The sequence below is a fragment of the Haplochromis burtoni genome, unplaced genomic scaffold (genome assembly GCF_018398535.1).
Source record: "Haplochromis burtoni strain Fernald_Lab_line unplaced genomic scaffold, NCSU_Asbu1 Contig_69, whole genome shotgun sequence".
Classification (NCBI taxonomy): domain Eukaryota; kingdom Metazoa; phylum Chordata; class Actinopteri; order Cichliformes; family Cichlidae; genus Haplochromis; species Haplochromis burtoni.
Window position 1 is genome coordinate 1,770,221 of NW_024582430.1, and position 16,419 is coordinate 1,786,639.

Genomic DNA, 16,419 nt, shown 5'->3' on the forward strand with positions numbered 1-16,419 from the left:
GTACTTTCATAGTTTCATGGTTCAGCCTCTCAGTTCGAGCTCCGCCCCTGTAACTTTCCAGCAGGCGTCTTCATCAGAGGCTCCGTGCTGCAAACAGACAAATTTCAGGCCAAACCGAACCCACTTTTTAATTCACGCTTGTCCACATCTGCTCCGCTCTGAGGACAAACTTTCTGTTACTGTGTTTTAGAAGAGGAAACGACAGCAGTCGTGTGGATCTACCAGCCTCACGCTGAGATGAGATCAGCCTTTGTCTTCTCTGAACTTCCTCGCTCACTTTACTCATCAGGACCTCAGAAAGGATAAATGTGCAGGTAGGAAGGCAATTTCTATACATTTTTTTGTTTCCAACCAAAGACTTGCATTTATTTGTAGTACAATTATTAATATGAATTGACCTTTAAGTATTTGTAGGTAAACATAATTACAGATCATAGAAACTGAAGCTAATTACTGGGGAACTCTGCCCTGAGTCGTGGGTGGTACGATAAAATATGGCCAGTTTCTCTCTGAAACAGCTTCCAAAAGAAATGAATGGTGGCTTCAGACTTTTTCACTTACTCGATTAAGAGTACTGGGGTAGTATTTCTTACAGCAGGTTGTAAGTGCCTTTATTTCAGTAAATCTGCATCCTTTACTTCCTCTTTCTCTTCTCTGAATCGCAAACCGCGTCGAATGTTCTGAATTAGTTTCATGCTGCTGTCATCAGACTACTTGTCACTGCCTGAGTTTGTAGTGGACAAGTTTAAGGCTTCAGTTGAGCGTGCTCACAGAAAGCTGTCTGCGTGGGATAAGATATGCTTTGCATGTTTGTGCGCAGTGTTCAACAACAGAGCGATAACTTCTCTCTGTCCTGCCTTCACAGCTCCTCGTTGTTAGCCACATGACGTTGGACCCTGCACTGTTATTTCGCCCTTTTCCAAAGGTATTAAAACACTCAAAGACACAATAATCGGAAGTTCCAATAATTTTGTCACTTTGTTCATAATCTGGTCTTTGCAGAGATCTGCTTCTTGGAAAGAAAAGCCACTGGACTTCTTTAAGTTTCATCCGAGAAGCTTCTGTAGCTGTAAAACCAAACGGTGGAGAGTCCCTGGTATTTAAACTCTACTGTTCTCCATAAGAACGTCAGACAGTCGGTGTCATAAGCTCCGCCCTCCGTCTAAAGAGGGTCGTTCACTCCGTCTTCCGTCCAAAATGTGAATATTGGCATCCTTGAAAGAGTGACCTTTGACTTTAGATGCAGCACACACATATTAGTCATGATGATGTCATAATATATCAGGCATGATGAAAGTTTTCTGGATGTTAATTGGTCATTTTACACGATGGGGGTTACAGGTTATGATGATGATGATGAGACGGCCTTTATTTATCCGTTAACTGTGCCAATCTGAACATCACGAGTGTGTTTCCAAAACTGATCAACATTTATTCTGTTTCTGTGATCAGATAAACACCTGGAGTGTTAATCAGCCTTCACTGCACACTGAGAGCGAGCATCATGGGGTCCAACAGCTCAAAGCGTCTGAGGCAGAAAACATTTGAAGGTCCCAAAAGACCAGAGCAGCGAAAGGAATTTCCTTCTGCTGTGACACTGGTACAACCTCACCCAAGTGAGGAGAAGTTATTCAAGGAGCTGCAACAAGTGGGGCTAAACTATGACTGGCTCCTTCAGGGGCACCAAAGTCCCGAAGCTGAAAAAGTACTACAACCGCCGCCAAATATTCCACAAGTTAAAACGCAAGAGGAAAAAGGCACGCAAACGGACGAGGGAAGTCTCCTGAAAGAGTCGCCTGAGGAAAAAGGCACGCAAACGGACGAGGGAAGTCTCCTGAAAGAGTCGCCTGAGGAAAAAGGCACGCAAACGGACGAGGGAAGTCATCTGAAAGAGCCGCCTGTCGCGACCTGGTCTACGGCAGAAAAGCAGAGCAGCGGCAGAGAATTTGTGGATGGCATAAAGGCCGTATGGACCCCAGGCGAGCTCTACGGTCTGTTAAGAGATGCTCCTGACGCCATCAAAACACCGAGCGACTTCCACAGGTGGCTGCGTTTCACCTGCATGGTGTATCAGCCGTCTCCTGCTGAGCTCAAAAAGTTGCTGAAGTTAGTTTATAACTACAAGTGGGAAAATGTGAAGGAACATTTTGACTTGCCAGGAGTGGATGGCGAGGCCAGGTGGCGACGTACTCGTGATATGACGGCCTGGCTCGACACACAGTGCGCCACCTCGATTAAAAATGCAGCCTGGAATGACCCTGAATTTGTGCCCCCTTGGTTGATTCTTCAGAAACCCGGAGAGTCGGTAACAGATTTCACTGAACGTTTCCACCGACTGTGGAATTCCACTATGAGTGAAGCAAATGCTTTTCTGTTTAATCTTCACCTTGTAGATAAGTTGCAGCCTCACGTGGCGAAGCTTTTGAAGGATCATGTTGAGTGGGAAACTTTTACTTTTTCCAAGATCAAATTTATTTTAGAAAACATGGAGTTAAAGGGCACGTTTACCTCAAAACATCAGCCATCTGTGACTCATCCGGGAGAGTGGAGATCAGATCTGCTGGCACTGCCAGAGCCACCTCGAAGCAGCCAGACTCGCAGGAATAAGAAAAAAGATCGCTGCTTTTACTGCAGCAAGTTTGGACACTGGGCCAGAGAGTGCAGAGCCCGACGTCAGTACTCACTCGAGTACAGTTCACAATGGATTGTTTTTGAGTGAGTAACTGAGCTTTGTGCTGTTGGAGACTTGTGGAGCATTTTTAATGACATCATGTGACCAATAATATGGCTGCTGTGAGGTCACTGCACTAACAGAGCGTCCAAGGAGGCGGAGCTCCAGTTAGAAACTTTAGTAAACGGATGCAATTTGGCAATCAAACAAGGAGTGCTGGATGATACCTCAGCACACTCCTGATACAAACAAACGACGACTGTGAAAAGAATAATGATGAAGCTTGAAGCTTGTTACGGTTTCAGATATCGAGGAGGGATACAAAACAACACTGGTCACCAAACACGGCACACACGCTCCCTTCTCCGCCAACAACATGTCAAGGGCCATCCTATTTTGCACTGCCATCAACGAGGTCGGACCCAATTGTTCCGCGAGCCCCTCCATGGCGTCCCTGGTCAGGTTAGAGAGCCTCAGCACATTATAATGGACATAGTTTATGCGGTCAACATTTTTATTCGGTGTTATCCATGTGAACATACTTTCAAATCCTGAAGCTATTTGGTCTGCTAATTTATATTCATTGGGAACTCCTATGGAATCAATCCAGGTGGGTGAATTCATCCTAGGGTCGTAGGCATGTGCTCCCTCGGTCCCTCTCTTTGCCAAAATGTGTCTCTTGCGCCTGGCTGCCAATGTGCGTGTGTTTCTTTCTGGTATAACCTTTGCTCTGCCCCCAATTAGCACAAGTGGAGCTCCTAATCTCACCATTGCGCACATTCCTACACTTCCTATAGGAACACGAACCAAAAGAGTGTTATGCCCACAGTAATAATACAGCCCACTTCGTGCCCATGGTCCCATCAATGTGTTTGTGTCACTGACATTATTGCTCCTCCGCTGTCACACAATCAGCATCGATCTCCTCCTAACAATACACAAGCAGTTGTTTTATAGCATCGGGGTATTATTACGCACCCTGTTGCGTCAAGCAGATACATCACATGCATAAGTTTCAAAAACACAAATGTTCTGTTAACGACTTCTGACACATTTGAAAAGAACATTTTCTCCGTCTCCAAAATGCAGTTACAAGCTTGCAAACTCTTACCTAGAAATGAGTCTACCTACTATGTGTGTGTGTCTGGACCTCAAATGCACTCTGTCTCACCTCGCCAACTAAACTCATGACCTCTTACCAGACAGAAGCCACTCTCATATGTGTAACAACCTAACTGAAACTATATACGGAATATATTGAATAAATGCTTTAATCAAATGCCACTACTCAAAGCTTAATAAAAAGGATATAAACGAATAAAAGATAATAATGAATAACATTGCATGTATGTTTTGTAAGCGTGTCCTTCCGTAGCTCTAAGTCACTTACACAATAGATGGTCTGGACCTAGCGCCGGACGAAGCTTCTGACCTTCAATTAACTGACTGAGCTTCAACTCTTTAAGAAGCACAAACTGCAGGATGTGTATAAAAATAGTTATAACTGCACCTGGAATAAAGGTTAATATGGCGCCTGTATGTTTAAACATCTTAATGCCGTCTTAAAGCCATCTGTTATATTGTTAATGCTGTAGATTATATTGTAACAGTAAAATAATTTGTTCAATTCCACAAGCTGAAAACAAAGGGTGACATCACAGTGGCTACATCCAGGTTCAGCAGAAGGTAAAGAAGGATTATTTTTAATAGTGACTCATGCAAAGCTGCTCTAGACTGAAACAATAAAAATATGAAATGATCTAAATGGGTCGATCTCAAGTTCACTTAAGGAAGCACAGGATCATTTCAGGCAGTGTTTTTAGTTTTACTTCAGTCAAGTAAAATATATTTGAAGACCTAGTTTCAGTTTACTGTGATTGTGAGAGCTCACTGCTGTATTTCACGTCCGACTGCGACCTGCAGTGAAACGCTGCAGAACAGATTTTGGAGAGAGTTTCTCATTTAGAAAACAAAAAGTCAAGGACAGAACGCTGGATAGAAGACAGCTGCAGATCACAATGTTCTACAGATAAGAAAAGCAGTGACGGCTCGGTGAGTCTGGATCCTGCTCAGCTGCAGCTCCTGAACGTGCTCGTCGTCAGATTTCTAAATCTTTCATTGTTGTAGTTTTGGTTTAAACTGGAAAATGAATTTCTGCTTTGCCCCATAATCAGAAATCTTTTACACTTTTTGATGTTTTAAATTCTTTTGATAGCTGACTCTGACTTTTGATGTTTTCTTTTTTGTCGTATCCTATTATTTCATATTTTTGGTCTCATTATTTCTCCTTCTTAACGTTGATTATTATATTGAATGACTGGTGCCCTTGTCTGAGTTAGACTGTGTTATCGTCTGATTATTATGAGGCTTTTGCTTATGGATGGTGTATTGTACTTTTAATCTGCACTGAAGATTTAATTACATGTATGCTCACATTTTTCATTTGCAATAAAATGACTGAAAAGGCTGGCTGTTTTACCTCGTTCACATTCATGTGGCAAAATTTAAAATCCACACATTTAAAATCTGTTTTTATGCAAATGTTTATATGTTGAAGTTTTATCCACTGCTGAAGGAGACACGACAGAGGTCTTATTGTGAAAATCATCCACCACACTTCTAGCAATTTTCATTTGACGTAGAATCTACTTCTTTTAGAGTTTTATTCAAGGAAAGTAAAATTTCAGAATATTTCTAGACTATAATGAGAAAAATAAGTATTTATTGGTTTATAATTTTTAAAAAAAAGGAAGTGTTAGTGATACATGGGAAAATTCCAGTTATGTATATTAAAATTAATTATTTAAAATATTTGCAAAACATAAAACTAGTAAAGCCAATATTCTTTTAAAATACAGAAATATATATAATATAGAAATGATTAATTATTTATATACTGTGTTACTAATAAAGTAAATTAAAGTAATATTTCTAATTTTTTAAGACCCGTGAACCACAGAAATATTTTACTCTCTGCAGTCATGTGTTTTTTTATTTATATTAATTTATCTGTAAAATATTCTAATAAAGTTTCCTTGTGTTTTCATCATGGTTTATTAAACACGCTGCTGCCTTCTGCCTTTCGTTTTGAACACCGCGTTTCCATTTTACGACAGCGGCTGCGTGTGGACGGCAGCCGGTTACTATAATATCCCTCCAGCATCATGGCAGCAGCGGCGGATTGTCCCGGCACTGATGCGGCTTTCCCGGAGACCCGGGGCAGTTCGGCGACGGCAGGTGGCAGCGGGGTCCCGGGAGCTGCTGCCGGGGACAAACCCGTGTGTCTCATCGTGCTCGGCATGGCGGGCTCCGGGAAAACCACCTTCGTCCAGGTGAGTCCCGGTCCCTTAGCGGCTAACGCAGCTAGCCGCATGAGTTAGCTTCTTCAGGGAGAGCGAAAGGTAAATAAACGAGCAGCGACAGGTACCGGTGTGTGAGCAGGTTTACATCAGAGGAGGAGGAAGAGCTTTTTTTATTATTTAATTTCAGCTTAAACTCAGGTACCAACCAGCTTTCTGTGGCACACCGAGGAAGCCCCCAAACCGCGCACAAACCCATTAGCATCAAACAAAATCAGTTTGATTTCAGTCAGGTAGGAGAGGCAGCAGGTTAGTTATCCTACAACAGCCTTTAATAAAATAACTTAGAGAAAGCTTCCCTCCTCTTCCTCAGAACATTTCCTCTGTATGAACAGTGTTTCCTGTTTGTCTGCCTGTTGTGAAGTGAGCCGCAGTCACGAGTAATCTGAGTACTTTTGTTTCCTGCAGAGGCTGACGGCTCACCTGCATTCCCTCAAATCTCCTCCATATGTCATCAACCTGGACCCCGCCGTCCACGAGGTCCCTTTCCCTGCAAACATCGGTAAGGATCCATCTGTTTGCTGGACGCTACTCATTCAAACCAAACTGAACTTAAAACTTGATGTGTGATGCTGGATTTGCAGAAGTGCATTTAATATTCGCATTACACATCACAGCGAAAGCAAATAAACCTTCACGTGTTTTTGTGACTCAAACGGAGCCGGAAAGACTTTTAGCTCCACGTCATCTTCAGCGTCTGTTAGTTTTCTCTGTCTGTCCTCCTGCTTTCAGACATCAGGGACACGGTGAACTACAAGGAGGTGATGAAGCAGTACGGCCTCGGACCCAACGGCGGCATCGTGACGTCACTCAACCTGTTCGCCACCCGTTTTGATCAGGTGACTCACAAATCTCAACATCTCGCGGTACGAATGTTCACACCAGACAAACAGTTCGGATGCTGACTTTGTGTTTGTTTTCTTCAGGTGATGCAGTTCATCGAGAAGAAGCGACAGAATCACCGGTCAGTATGTAGCTGCTTATTTGCAGCTAAATGTTTTAAGGATTGTGAGGGACGCCAGCGGCATCCTGTGTGTGGTTGTGATGCACAACACTCCAAAATATTAAAGGAACACCTTAAAGCACAGCAGATCTCACTGAGGGTAATAGGTTAGGGGTAATGGAAATTGAAATGATGCGCCTACACAGGGCTAAATTCAAAGGCACCCCAAAATCAAAGTAAAAAAATCGATGCAGGCCCGTTTTGTTCAGATTTCGTTGCAGGAGTTCAGAAATGATTCTCGGGAGTTTGAATCCCCCCACGTGTTTGCATGAATGCCTGACGGCGCCGGGGTGATGTCCTGATGAGAAACGTAACATCGCAGAGGAGTTCTAGTGATTTAGGTCGGGCGATGCGGGGCAGTGCATGGATCAGTTCCTTCATCCTCTAGGGACGGCCTGCATAGTCTCGAGATAAGAGGCTGCACCAGCATAGGCTCCGACAACGACCCCCGCCTGTGTCTGATTGGTTGGACATTCGCAGCGGTGTCTCAGTGGAGGCCTCTTTGTAGTTCTGGTCGTGCTCATCCTATTCCTCCTGTTACTAGGAGTGCTGCCCTCCTAGAGTAACAGCCTGTTTCCTGGAATCTCCTCCATGCTCTCGAGACTTTGCTGGGAGACACGGCAAACCTTCAATAGCACTAATGGATGTGCCATCCTGCAGGAGTCGGACTATCTGTGTAAAGATGTGCAGGTCGGGCCTGATGCTGACCACAGCCAAATGCAAAAATCCTGAAAAACAGTAAAAGGGGAAAAATGTCCTCCAGTAAAACCAGTCCTGTTCAGGGTTGTCTCAGTGTTGTTTCACCTGTTGTTCATTTCATTCACAGCGAAGCAGCTGATCCTGATTAAAGTTTCCTTTAATGTTTTTGAGCAGCGTATAAACATCATACTGAACAACAGCATGAATGAGCAGGTGTCTCTCTGGCTCCAGGTACGTCCTGATTGACACTCCAGGTCAGATCGAAGTCTTCACCTGGTCGGCGTCTGGAACCATCATCACCGAAGCTCTGGTGGGTCTGCTCGTCTGCTTTTATGTCTAAGTTATGAATAAAGACGAGTCGTTTAGAGCGTCTGCGTGCGTTTGTAGGCGTCATCCTTCCCCTGTGTGGTGATCTACGTCATGGACACGTCCCGCAGCGTCAACCCCGTCACCTTCATGTCCAACATGCTGTACGCCTGCAGGTACCGAACACCAACCACATCAGATTCATTTTAATGTTTTCTGTGAGACGTGATGACTCTGAGGTCTGATTTACAGCAGCTGCTCCTCCCGTTAGTCTCTCACCTTGGAGTCGGACTCCAGCTCCACTTTCTAAGACCGCCGCTGGTCACCATAGTTCTGGTAGCAGCAAATGGGCGTGTCCTTCCCCATCTCCAGTCCAAGTCGGTGGAGTTGGAGTCCAGCTGCAGGCTGCAGAGATACTTCAGAAGCCCTCGATCATCCTGCCGTTTGGGATACACGACAGCAGCTAGACTTTCAAAATAAGAGCCAGGGGATTGTGGAGGCCTTGTTCTTACCTGAAATGAGTCACTAAATATACCTGAGCATCCCATCAGGACAGTCAGCAGAGTTCTTGTTTAAGTCCTCTGATTCTTTGTGTTTCAGTATCCTCTACAAGACGAAGCTGCCCTTCATCGTGGTCATGAACAAGGTGAGGACGCTCGGCGTGCTGCCGGCTCATTGCTGAACTCGTTGTTTCTGATGACGGGGTTTCCTCTCGTGGTTTTCTTTTTCAGACCGACATCATTGACCACAGCTTTGCGGTGGAGTGGATGCAGGACTTTGAGGCTTTCCAGGACGCTTTGAACCAGGAAACCTCGTACGTGAGCAACCTGACGCGCTCCATGAGCCTCGTGCTGGACGAGTTCTACACCAACCTGAGGGTGAGAGGGACCGCCGAAAAACGGGACCCTTAGCAAATCCTTAAACCCCAAAGTTTTAACTTTGTGTGACGCACACAGGGAGAGGCTATGCTGACGGTTTACCTGCTTACAGGGTTTTAAATAGACTGTATGTAAAGGATGGATGTAGCCACACTACCTCACGCACTGATGGCTCAGAGCAAGTTAGAGAAAAGGATAAAGCGATAAAGTCTCTGCACCTGCAGGTGGTGGGCGTGTCTGCGGTGACAGGAAGTGGATTAGACGAGCTGTTTGTGCAGGTGGAGGACGCGGCCAAGGAGTACGAGAGGTGAGTCACACACACTGGTGATAAGATGCATGATCAGTAGCATGAGGAGTTCCCAGTGAGCTGATCTGACTCTATACAGCTGTTTTAAAACATTCAGGCACTTTTTGACCAGAGGGGAAAAACACGAGGTTATCTTTGTTTGCTCAAAGCGTCAGAATAAAACCTCAAGCCTGACACGATTTAAGTAGTTAAACAACAACAACACTGAATGAAACACGTGTAAAATCTTTGTTTTTGTTTTTTTGTGAAGTTCTCCTCCAACAGTAGCAAACTTGATTAAGAAACTGGCGGCTAGCAGCTATGTTGGGTCTGTCTAGCACAGGCCCACCGCTGGAACGAGACAATTTAACTACACAGCAAAAGCACTGAACACCAAGTAGGCAAAGCTCTTCGTGTTACTCATGCAGAGACCTGCCTGGAGCCAAGTGTCGTTCCACCCACTTGACCTCCGTCAGACTCTCAGCCAGGTTCCCCATAGCACTCCTTTTATTCACATGAATATACATAGGTTCATTAACATATGACGTCTACATACACACAGAGTACTGTGTGTGTGCAAGTGCAAGATGTGACCCTGTGAAGACTCCCCAAAGCTGGTGCCAGGAGTCTAGCGGTCCATCTAAACAAAAGGCACTTAGCCTAAAACTGACATAGCCACGTTTATCCTACCATAAAACAATAAGAGCAGGTACGACCTCTCCCAGGATGTGAATGCCAGAACACTCTGGAATGCGCACCAAGCCTTTGCAGACTATTAAGGATCAAACCTCTACCAACATGAACATTGATTATACAACTCTAAGCATAAATGACAATCAACAATACAAATCTAACAAGCTACACCTGTATCGCGAGGCCACACCCGTCATATTGAAAACTTTAATAGTAATAATGGATTGCATTTATATAGCGCTTTACAATTCCACTCTCACATTCACACACTGGTGGAGGCAGCTACAGTTGCAGCCACAGCTGTCCTGGGGCAGGCTGACGATAGCGAGGCTGCCATATCGCGCCATCAGCCCCTCTGGCCAACACCAGTAGGCGGCAGGTGAAGTGTCTTGCCCAAGGACACAACGACCAGAACAGAGAGCCCGGAGATCGAACCGGCGACCTTCCGGTTCCCAACCCCTTGAGCCACTGTCGCCCTTTAAGCTTTAATACAGTTTTAATAGGCGAGTTATAAAAACATTTGGTCCTCATAAAGCTGAGAGGTTTTTAATTTGTATTTTATTTTTTACCTGAAGTGTTTTTTTTGAAGTCCTATAAGTTATGACTCTATTAAAGATGAAGAATAGTAAAGAGATTAAATGTCCTTTGTGTCTGCAATATGAGGACGCTGCGTGTGGTGTCAGCCACTAGAGGGCGCCAAATACCCATAAATAATCCCAGAAAGTTGATTCTGGGAAACGTAGTTTTTACAAGGCCTTTCAAAGGTTTGCTGCAGTTTTGTAAAGTCATGTGTGACTTTAAAGCCTCCCAGAAACTGTACAGAAAGCCATAAGCTTAAATCACACTTTTGTATGAATTAGTTTATTTTGATGTTTTTTTGCATGTTGTGCACAAAAGTATTTTGTTTTTCCTGCACTTTAGGAAAATTAGTGTCAAAAATTAAACTATGAAGACACTCAGAATAGATTCTCTGTAGTTGGAAAGTATGTTGCACAACTTTTTGCATTTAAAGTTTTGAGGGATAAACCTAGAAATATTTTGTGGGCGACCGTGGTTCAGGGGTTTGGGAAGCTCATCTTGTAACCAGCTCGATCCCCAGCTCTGTCTGTCCTGGTCGTTGTGTCCTTGGGCAAGACACTTCTGCACTGCAGCAGGTAAAAATATAAAGATAAGCTGTAGCGGACTTGGTTCTGTGGTGGGCTTTAAAGGGTTAATCAGTGATTTCCTGACCTGGATGACTGAGCGTGCATCACGAAACCATAAATAATGACTTTGAATTAATGACCACAGGACTCTGTTTGCTGCAGTATCCATATAACCACATAAGCAGTATACAGTCTGTAAGACATGGTGTGGTGGTTAGCAACAGTAACAGTTGTTTTATTTAACTCAAAAATAAAAACTAGACTTTTGAGTCGTGGAGCTCGACGCTGAGCGTTGGGTTCTTTTTTTTTTTTTTTTCATGGAGGAAACAAATTGTTGTGACGAACTGAAGTCTTCCTCCTGCTTCCTCAGGGACTACCGACCCGAGTACGAACGACTCCGCAAAGAGCTGGTGAGTGCTTTGTTTTGTTTCTCCCTGTTGCTCCGCCCTCACGTCGTCCTGTCTGAACCGACTTCCTGTCCTGCAGACCGACGCTCGGAGCAAGAAGCAGCAGGAGCAGCTCGAGCGGCTCCGGAAGGACCTGGGAGCCGTCGACATGAGGAACACGCCGTCCACAGGTAGAGCCGGCGCCATGAAGCTAAACTGTTATTATGCTACGTTTTTGTAGTTCTAACTGACCGATTAACTTCCTGCCGGCAGATGAAGCCGACATCGCCGGGCCCAGTGACCTCATTATGACACGCGGTAATCCTGACGAGGAGGCGGTGGACAGCGACACAGACGACATCGACCACGCCGGTGAGGAAAGAGTTGGCGTGGATTAAGCTTCCTGATTTTCTTAGAAGCCTGAAATTATTTCATAAACATTCGGACGTATGATGTTTGATTTTTCAGTGACGGAGGAGAGCAAGGAGACCGAAGCCTTCGGAAACTTCCTGAAGGAGAGGATGGAAGTGGTTCAGGTCCGAAACAGGAAGTGTATGATGCCCGAGGATCCCTGACCTCAGAGGTTTCCCTCTGCAGGACACAGACTATTACCTGGAGCAGATCTTCCACTGCTGACGCACCTCGTCACAGGTTCAGACACGACGAAGCGAGGGCTGAACTTCCTGTATGATCAGGTGACCTGATTGGCTGCTCCTTCCCAAAGAGAGAGAGAGAACTATATTTTTATATCTTCTGTTCCATTACTGTTGGCTTTGTTTGTGAAAGTACTGAAAGGATTTATGGCATGTAAAATAAAATGAGCTCTGATATCAGGACTGGGTTTAAGCCTTCGACTCGACCTCGTGATCCCAGAAGCTCCGTCTTTGTTCAGACGTCAGGAAACAAACTCCACGTTTACGGAACAATAACAGGTCACTGAGTGCTGATTGATCGATAGTGATGTAAACCAGCCGGAGTCTGCCGTGTCTCTCTCAGACACTTTCTGCACTGGAGTCCGTGAGCTCCTAAACAACGACGCTATAAAGCGTCCAGGTTCTTTGAAATGTTCTCAGAGAACACAGACGATGTTCTTGTGATGGTCACAAATGTCCAGAGAAATAACGGAGAACTGCACTTCCTGAGACGTCCTGTCCTAAACCGACCAGTCGGCACGCATTAGCAGGATGCTAGTGTTCAGTGGGCAAAATGAGCTCTGTGAGAAACTAAAGGACAGACGAGTCAAACTAAGTCCGATGTCGGCTGTTTGTCTTAAATAAATGATGGGATGACGTGGCTGCAGGGTGCTGTGGTTCAATGTGCCCCATCACACCTCCTGCCCCGTGCTTCGTGGTGGGAACCATGCATGTAGAGACCGTCGTTCACCTTTTCTGTGTGGCACAAAGACAAGGTCTCAAATTTGGACTCATCAGACCAAAGCACAGATGTGCACTGGTCTCATGTCCACTCCTTGCTCCTGCTTGCTGCTTTTCCTTTGTCCTGACCATAAAGACCTGATTCACAGTCTCTGAACAGCTGATGTAGAGATGTGTCTGATCTGAGCTGCTGTTACCTTGCCATTTCTGAGGCTGGTGACTCGGATGAATTTATCCTCAGCAGCAGAGGTGACTCTTGGTCTTCCTTTCCTCATGGGAGCCAGTGTCCTCGTAGAGCTTGATGATTTTTGGGACTGCACTTGGGGACACATTCAGAGGTTTTCAGGACTGACTGGCCTTCAGTTCTTAAAGTGATGATTCCGATGAGCTCTGCGTCAGCTGATGGAGAATCCAAACTGTGCTGATTCAAACAGCATTGAAGACTTCGCCATGATGACCTGTGGTACCGCTCCAGCGTGAAACCCCATCATTTCCTCCATCAGCAGGTCAGGATTCTGCTTCACATTTCATTGTGATTTTGTGAAAGTGTCTCAGGGCAAGCAGGCTCATAGAGTCGCCTGCAACGCAAAAACAAACGTTAGTGTCAAAGGTCAAAAGGGCCTTAATCTGACAGTGCAGTTGTGGTCATCGATGACATCATTCCACAGCAGGACATTTCAACGCTCACCGTTTTGCTTTGCGTCTGGTAAACAGCTGGTAACCACCAGATGTGGATTCTTTTCTGCTTTTTACTGTTCAGAAAGACTTAGATTCTGTTTAATTTATTAAGAGGTGCTGAAAAGTGTGCAAAGGTTTTTCCTCTGGAGGAGACGGCATGTTCCCAACAAACTGTGCTTGTAAAATAAAGGATGTGAAAGGATGAATGGAGGAAAGAAAACCTCCCACTTGACAGCAGTTCTCGGGTGTTTCTGGAGGTACTGGATTGTGTGTTGTGTATGTGCTTGTCTTCATTCATGTCTGAGCTCTGTGAATGGATTCAGGTCGTCCGCCCGCCGACCATCTGCCACCAAGCTGCCAACACGCCGCTCGCTTCTGTCGCCTACGCGCTCGTTGAAATCCGGCAGCGTGGTCGGACTGAAGAGCGTCTGACTCATCTCTCCACTCACTTCAGCTTTCAAAAGGACAAAGCACGAAGCCGCAGAGAAGACGGCACGCCTGCACGAAACACTGACAGCTTCAAACAAGTTTAGCTTGTGTTCTTTCAGCTCGGCGACGCCGTTCACTCCAACACACAGATATGAGGCGCTTGTGTCCAGAGTGGGGGCCTGAATCTGTCAGGTTTTCATGTAAACCTGGAAAGTTAAGTTAGTTACTCATTTAAAACTTTGTCTAACGTGGATAATCAGCTGACGGCAGGTGTGTCGGTAACTGCGAGTGTTCAGAAGTATGTGGACTGATAATGAGACTGAAGGGGACTCGCTGTGAGGTCACCAAGAGCTAAAAATTCATTTTAAAACTTTAAAAATCACAAACCCTGCTGCAACCAGTTTCATCTTCACCGAGCTTCACCTGCCTGCACAATGCAGACTGTATATAAAAGATGGACACTGCCTCTGTTACCCATGGGTTCTGAAGATGCAAAGTTAGCATTTTGGTCAGAGTCATGCTAGCTTGGGGGGGGGCTACTGTCACCAGGTGGAAGTAATTTTAGTGTTTCACCCCGTGTGCTCCACATGGATGTTATATCAAACTTTGGGACACAAAAAAAAAATAGATTGTTTTATAAACATGTTATTTTTCTTCGATTTTATTTATCAGATGTTTAAACTGGGTCATTTTCAGTTTCATGAAAAATAAAAATACACTGCTGGAGGAAGAGTGGAATCTTGGAGAGCACGCACACATTCACCAAACTGCAACAACACTACATCTAGACTTGAATATGTCATCGTGTGCACAATGCCATCAAAATAACCTGGAGAAGTCTCTGTGTGCAGGAACAAACCTGTGATCTTCAGACAGCAAAGCATTAAGCACAGGCGTGATTCTGTGATGGAGATCAGTCCATGCACCTCCAGGACTCGCTGCCTGTCACGACCCGTCTGATGAAAAGCTCTGTTATCAGATCGGGTCTTAAGGAGCCAGAGCTGGGAAATCCAGGGCAGCAAGAAGTTAGGGGTGCCAGAGGGGATCGGTAGGGTTCCCGGGGTTAGGAGAATGTCAGGTGAGTGCTGTGTGCAAGGTGATTGGACGATGCAGAGGTCCATGTTCTGCCACACCTGAAACTGCTCCTGAACTACAACTGAGGTTAAGAAGAGAGGGAGGCTGGAGCAGGCCTGGCAGTGACGTCCACACCTGCAGGTTAAAGGTCATTCATGCAGAGAGGAAGCGCCGTCTTCTCTGCGTGAGAAACCGATCTGAGGTCAGATGGACCCATAGGTGAAATTCTTTGACTCCTCCGGGCTAAAGAGGAGAGGGATGCTCTGAGGAGCCCCGTGAGACGTGTGCCACGCTGTTCCTTTATATCATATATATAAGCGAAGACAAACATGTCTGCAGCTGATGTCTCCGTGTGTGTCTCACCTGCAGCAGAGCCCAAAGGCAGAATCTGAGGATTTGATTTTAGTCTGAAAATTCCCTCAAACTGTGAAAAATGATCCGACACAAAGTGAAAGTCACGGCGGTGAACCCAGGTGAGTTTCTGGAAGTCTCGTCCTGCAGCGTTTACTCGCCTCCGCTGATATTCAGCCCACGCTGCTCTCTCTCCTCAGCCTGAAGCTCGCCCCTCCCTCACTCTCCTCCTCCTCTTCCTCAGTGGGCTGCGGTCACGATGCCTCGCCGACACATCGCTCCAGCTCGTTTCATTCAGGGCCGAGCGAGTGTTTCGTGGCACAAAGAAATCATCGGTGCCTGTCGATGAATTGAACACGTTTGTTTAATCTGAATCCTGCAGCATTCCAGCTTTATTCAAAAACACAGCAGCAGCTTAGACCCACACCCCACAGTTTCAGTCGGTCACATGGTGATCATGTGTAAGTGCTGAGGAGTTCTCATGCATTATGAGACAGAGGCAGAGACTGTATATAAAAGATGGCGTCACCTCATCCCATTGTGAAGCGTTTTGACCAAAATACTTTTAAAACTGATTGTGAGAAACTGAATGATGCTGATGAGCCTGAATTATTCTTATTTTCTGACTGCAGTGGGGCCAAAATTACTTTCACGTTTTATTCAATAAGGCTTGAAACCAGCGACTCAGATCATCATTTTCTCATAGTCAGACTTGTAGCCAGAGCTGGTCTGTGTTCTCGCCACACTCTTCCACTGGAGATTTCAATTTGGCTGTGGGCACTTGTACTGGCCACCTGTGCAGGTTGTACTTCACCCAGTGAAGCCTTCAGGGCCCCGCCTCCTCCACACAGTGAACACCCCACTGTACCACAAGCAGCTGCTCAGCAGGGAGTCAGCATCAGTACTAGGGCTGAACGATTATGGAAAATAATCTAATTGCGATTTTTTGCCCCAATATTGCGATTGCGATGCGATATGCGATTATTTTTTAAGGTCTTTGTCTTCTGTATTATTAAACAAAGACAAGCAATACATCATATAGTATGGCCAATACTATATTACATTAATTTTAAACTGTTCTTTCCTGG

General features: G+C 45.3%; 2 protein-coding genes across 8 annotated transcripts; both read left to right on the top strand.

Moving 5' to 3' along the window:
- LOC102300585 lies at positions 1-5,138 on the top strand. Of its 6 annotated transcripts, XM_005923969.2 has the most exons (4): positions 6-314; positions 866-925; positions 1,003-1,096; positions 1,453-5,138. In XM_005923969.2, the coding sequence occupies exon 4, from the start codon at positions 1,505-1,507 to the stop codon at positions 2,717-2,719; it is 1,215 nt and encodes a 404-aa protein (XP_005924031.2). In that variant the 5' UTR covers positions 6-314; positions 866-925; positions 1,003-1,096; positions 1,453-1,504; the 3' UTR covers positions 2,720-5,138. The 6 variants fall into 6 exon arrangements, with proteins under 6 accessions (XP_005924028.1, XP_005924025.1, XP_042077493.1 ...); XM_005923966.3 differs by having other exon boundaries at positions 1-314; positions 866-1,757; positions 1,809-5,138; XM_005923963.3 differs by having other exon boundaries at positions 5-314; positions 866-1,199.
- Positions 5,139-5,783: 645 nt separating this feature from the next.
- Positions 5,784-12,262, top strand: gpn1 (GPN-loop GTPase 1). Of its 2 annotated transcripts, none has more exons than XM_042221560.1 (13): positions 5,784-6,003; positions 6,439-6,532; positions 6,763-6,869; positions 6,957-6,994; positions 7,964-8,042; positions 8,120-8,214; positions 8,639-8,684; positions 8,770-8,916; positions 9,141-9,223; positions 11,411-11,450; positions 11,527-11,617; positions 11,697-11,798; positions 11,895-12,262. In XM_042221560.1, exons 1-13 carry the CDS (start codon positions 5,836-5,838, stop codon positions 11,999-12,001), a joined length of 1,197 nt encoding a protein of 398 aa, XP_042077494.1. In that variant the 5' UTR covers positions 5,784-5,835; the 3' UTR covers positions 12,002-12,262. The 2 variants fall into 2 exon arrangements, with proteins under 2 accessions (XP_042077494.1, XP_005924023.1); XM_005923961.3 differs by having other exon boundaries at positions 5,786-6,003; positions 11,700-11,798.
- Positions 12,263-16,419: the final 4,157 nt, after the last annotated feature.

Coding starts and splice junctions, on each gene's coding strand:
- LOC102300585 (XM_005923963.3), top strand. CDS start 1,505: ATGGGGTCCAACAGCTCAAAGCGTCTGAGGCAGAAAACATTTGAAGGT.
- gpn1 (XM_042221560.1), top strand. CDS start 5,836: ATGGCAGCAGCGGCGGATTGTCCCGGCACTGATGCGGCTTTCCCGGAG. Junction 6,995..7,963: donor AAGAAGCGACAGAATCACCG/GTCAGTATGTAG, acceptor CTCTGGCTCCAG/GTACGTCCTGATTGACACTC. Junction 11,451..11,526: donor AACGACTCCGCAAAGAGCTG/GTGAGTGCTTTG, acceptor CCTGTCCTGCAG/ACCGACGCTCGGAGCAAGAA.